This window comes from Pungitius pungitius, chromosome 3 (assembly GCF_949316345.1).
Source record: "Pungitius pungitius chromosome 3, fPunPun2.1, whole genome shotgun sequence".
Taxonomy (NCBI): domain Eukaryota; kingdom Metazoa; phylum Chordata; class Actinopteri; order Perciformes; family Gasterosteidae; genus Pungitius; species Pungitius pungitius.
In genome coordinates, this window is record NC_084902.1 from 24009790 (window position 1) to 24014116 (window position 4327).

The 4327-nt window shown below is 44.9% G+C and overlaps 1 protein-coding gene across 1 annotated transcript; it reads right to left on the reverse strand.

Annotated features, from left to right (window-relative positions):
* Window positions 1-2037: 2037 nt before the first annotated feature.
* On the reverse strand, window positions 2038-3739 carry LOC119214158 (helix-loop-helix protein 2-like). Its single transcript, XM_037465678.2, has 2 exons — window positions 3533-3739; window positions 2038-2823 (listed from the first exon to the last, which is right to left on the reverse strand). The coding sequence occupies exon 2, from the start codon at window positions 2780-2782 to the stop codon at window positions 2411-2413; it is 372 nt and encodes a 123-aa protein (XP_037321575.1). The 5' UTR covers window positions 2783-2823; window positions 3533-3739; the 3' UTR covers window positions 2038-2410.
* Between the last annotated feature and the right edge of the window lie 588 nt (window positions 3740-4327).

Here is a 4327-nt window from a genome sequence, read left to right on the forward strand (position 1 = left end):
TATTTCCTGGGTGATTCGCAGTCCCCGCTCGTGCAAAGAAGAACAGGTTCCCTCATAATAATCTAATGTGTCTCAAATAAAAGGGTTCACACATCCTCCACATCGCGCCCTGCAACTAAACTACAGCATTTTTTTATATTATTATAGCGCAATCGCAACGGGCGGTCTTAACATCGCAGTTTAATATAAATATTTGTGTCTCTCACTTTTTTAATTTTTGTCCGTTTTTGGCGATACATCTCGCTCGCTCCTTGCTCATAAATTTCAATCTCTCCCATCCCTCCTCTCTCCCCGGGTTTTTTCCCACGGGAGGTGCCAGACGGCCAGTAATTTGGTTGTCTTGGCTCGTCTGGAGTAACACCTGCCCCCTCTCTGGGGAGGGAGAGAGCCTTTCAGCCGGGGGCACACATGGAGGCTACCACTGCCTTTAGCTGCTGACCACTGTGTGTGTGCGTGCGTGTGTGTGTGTGTGTGTGTGTGTGTGTGTGTGTGTGTGTGTGTGTGTGAGAGAGAGAGCGAGAGAGAATGTGTGTGTGCAGGGTGAGCTTTCTGTTTTCACCTTACATTGTGTGTGCGTGTGTTTGTACAGTATTGAACCTGAGCCTGTGTGTGTTTTCATCTGTATGCTAAATCAGGTTTGCATTTATTTCCCCTTGCATTGCGTGGGTGCGTGCGTGTGTGTACAGTAAGTTGAACGCGACCGCTGATTTGCACTGCACGCGTGTGCGTGCAGGCGTGACGTAATCCTTTCCAGTCAGCTGAATATTAGCAGCTGTTGTCGCTATTAGCTATTTTTTCTGACGGAGAAAATCTTCTAAATATATTTCAAAAACAGGACGGGCCTTTTTTCAAGTATTTCCGTTTTAATTCAAATAAAAACGGAAAATATGAAAAAGTTTGTTCATTAGAAACCAGCTGTCACACGACACCTCTACTACAAAAGATCTGCATAAAGCAACAAGTAGCCTACACAACCCTGAATGACAGAAAATCTTTGGATAGAGGATATGTTTGCTTTTTTCTTCACTATAAAATTACATATTGGATTTCGTTACAAAGCAGACAAATGAATGAAAACGAAAAACAGAACATCAAAACATTGACGGGGATAAAGTCAGGCTATTTTTTTCTTGTTTTTTTTTCAAAATGTTTTTTTTTTGGTCGCAGCCCTATGATAAGTGGTAGAAACTGTTCGACGGAATCATTCTTTACATGATTATAATATCAGAATTTAACACAAATTATAAGCCCGTTTCCTATTCTCTGTGTGACATTTGAAGACAACAATTTCGGCAAAATAAACATTTACGGGCCCATGAACCCGATCTTGAAGTGCTTTATCGTTGCTATTGATAGGCAATAGACGTGAAATTAAAATATATAAATTAAATAAATAAAATAAAAAACATGAAATACATCAAACATACATCAAACGAATAAGTGATGCTATGGATCAACAGAAAGTGCCATTTTTTAAAGAGTATAGAACACCATCACTTTTCAAGTTCAATTTCACAACCTAAAATATAGAAGCAACAAACAACACATTTATACAAAAAAATATTTATATCAACATAAATAAATTAGCCTTAAATTTCAACACAATTAAATAAATAATTCCATACACTTGAGTTATAAAAAAAAGGGTTAAGGTCACAATTTCCTGTCATAAGTGGCACTTACGCATTGCCCCCCCCCCCCCCCCCCCCCCCCGCCCACCCCTTCCTTTACGGAAAACATCGCCTAAACTAGAATCTAAAGCAGCTATTGTCTCGTTTACATCCTTCACTCCAAAGTGTCGGAAAATGCCTCGTGTGTTCATTTTATTACACCGAATTTTTAAAACTCATGATAGCAATTTTGAAATGACCCCCCCCCCCCCCCCCCCCCCCCGAGTGTTCTTATTATTGCAGCTATAACAGATCACACCGTGCTCTTTTTGTTCAGTGAGCTCTTTTGCCCCCAAAACAACCACCACTATCGTCAACAATAACTGACGCTGGACTCGGGGGGGGGGGGGGGGGAGGGAGACTGGGGGAGGGGGGAGAGGGGGGTGGTATTACAAAGTCCCAGCATCCAGGGTCCAGGGACGATACATACTTTCATTCGCGGGAGAAATTCTTCCACATGGATTCTTAAGTTGGCATTTTGTACTAAACAACTGGGGTGAAATATCTATTTTTATTAGATTTTTTTTTAAATATAAGTATGTTATAATGGATTCAGGATCATGAATAAAGTTGTTGTTTTTCACCCGAAAATTGACCATTTTAAAGGCATTCCCCTCAACAGTCCGCCTTGCTGCCAACTTTGCCATTCCCTTCTGACCACCGAGCCGACCCCCACCCAGAGTCCAGTCACCTCCACCCAAACCATCTCTGTCCCTCTGTGTTTTTTTTTTGCTTTGTTTTCAAACATCCAACACGTGATTGAGATAGGAGATGTAGCATATCGCCAGTCTGAGGATCTCGATCTTGGAGAGCTTCTTGTCTGGGGGCAACGTGGGGAGTAATTTCCTCAGCTCCGCGAAGGCCACGTTGAACGCTTCCACGCGGATCCGCTCTCGGGTGGCGTGGGCCGAGCGGTACTTGGCCGTGGCCCTCCGCCGCCTCCTCTTCTCCTCTCGGCTCAGCGGCTGGTCGGCCCTGCACTTGGGCCTCTCCTCGCCCTCCGCCGGCTCGTCCGAGGTACAGCCGGCCGACCTGAGGCCGTTGAGCAGGGACTCCGGGTCGGACTGGGTCCAGGAGAGGTCCCCCTCCGCCTGGTCCGGACTCAGCATCATTTTTGTTCCCCGGCGTTGGCAGTCGCTCCTCCTTAAGAAACCTGTGGGCGGGAACCGGCGATTAAAGCACGGATTGGTCCGATTTACCAAGTTGTATGACAACAATAAGCATCGAAAATTGGTGTAAAGAAATAAAGAATGAAAATGAAATTGCTTTAGTTTTTCTGTCACCCGAGGCCCTAGTGTGAGGGATGCCACAGTGGGGTGCCTCTCTGGGTGCCAGCCCCCCCTCCCCATAATTTAAAATGAAGTCAACGTTCGTTGCATAATAACATTAAATTTCATAAATAATAAATCCCTATAAGAGAATCGCATAACGGTCATTTATCAAAGCCAGAGGCTTTAAAGTGAGCCGATAAAATGGCAAATGTTTCAAAAACGTTTTTTTTCGGTTTGAAATATTTTCAAATTATAATTCTCTATAGTGCGATTTGTGACGACTGGAGAAGAAGAAAGTGCCTTTCTTTGTGAATTAACATAATCAGAATCGGCCATCTGTCACAGTGGGATGAACACATCTGCTTGGCTGGGGCCGCGGTGACTTGACAGCATGGAGGCACAAGACGGCAGAAATAATGTTGACATCTTCTGCAGATGAACTTATCGAAGCTACTGTGTGTTATTATTATTAAAGCAGACGCGCCAATGTGTAGAAAGAGAAAAACAGCTCACGGGCTCACAAACATTTCAAAACAAACTTCATTCCTTTTTTTTTTAAAGAGTATTGTTTTCTCTTCATCTGAGACTCACCTTGACAAAGAGTTTGGAGGAGAGAAATCTTTCGGAAACGAACTTCGAAGCGCCTCAACTCCAGATTAGGTCATTTTCGATGTTCGGACAAAAAGACGGACTTTCGATTCAGCGGGATGATTTAACACCAAACCAAAAGCAATGGAGCAGCAGTTTTGACTCTTTTCACAACTTGCGACCTGGAAACCACGCGGGGGGCGTGGGGGGGTTCGAAGGGGGCGGGGGCGTGGGGTCAAACGTCAAGTGGGTAGAAAAACAAATACTTCCGCACATCAAAACAGTCCCGAAGTCCTACAGCATGCTTTGTGATCAGTCCATTCAAATATATACATGTGTATATATTTTAAAAAGAAGAAGAAGAATGATAATGATGATGTGAGCGGGGATCAGTCAGCAGCCCCTTAACCACACACACACACACACACACACACCCCTCCCTCCACCAGCACTCCAGTGTGGATCCCGGCGATGGAGAGACAAAAGAGAAGATAGTGGAGAAAGTGCAGCCGGGGCTACTCGTCCATCCGCCGCGGGAAGATGGGGATAAAAGCGGCGAGATAAGCGCGGCTCTCCCCGTGTCAGGGATGAGCGGATCGGAGGGCAGGTCGCGGATAATCCCCGCTCTCTCTCTGTCTCTCTCTGTCTCTCTGTCTTTTCTTTACCTCCAGTCCTTGTTCCGCTGAGTGTCATATGCGAGATAAGATCCAAACGATCCAGACTAATAAAGGCTCACTTCGGGGATGGAATATATTTGAGGAATGGCATTGTCTAACGCCGCCCTCTCTCCCTCTCTCC

What these genes read in the sequence shown, in the direction of transcription:
- LOC119214158 (XM_037465678.2), bottom strand. Translation starts at nt 2,782, where the DNA reads ATGATGCTGAGTCCGGACCAGGCGGAGGGGGACCTCTCCTGGACCCAG.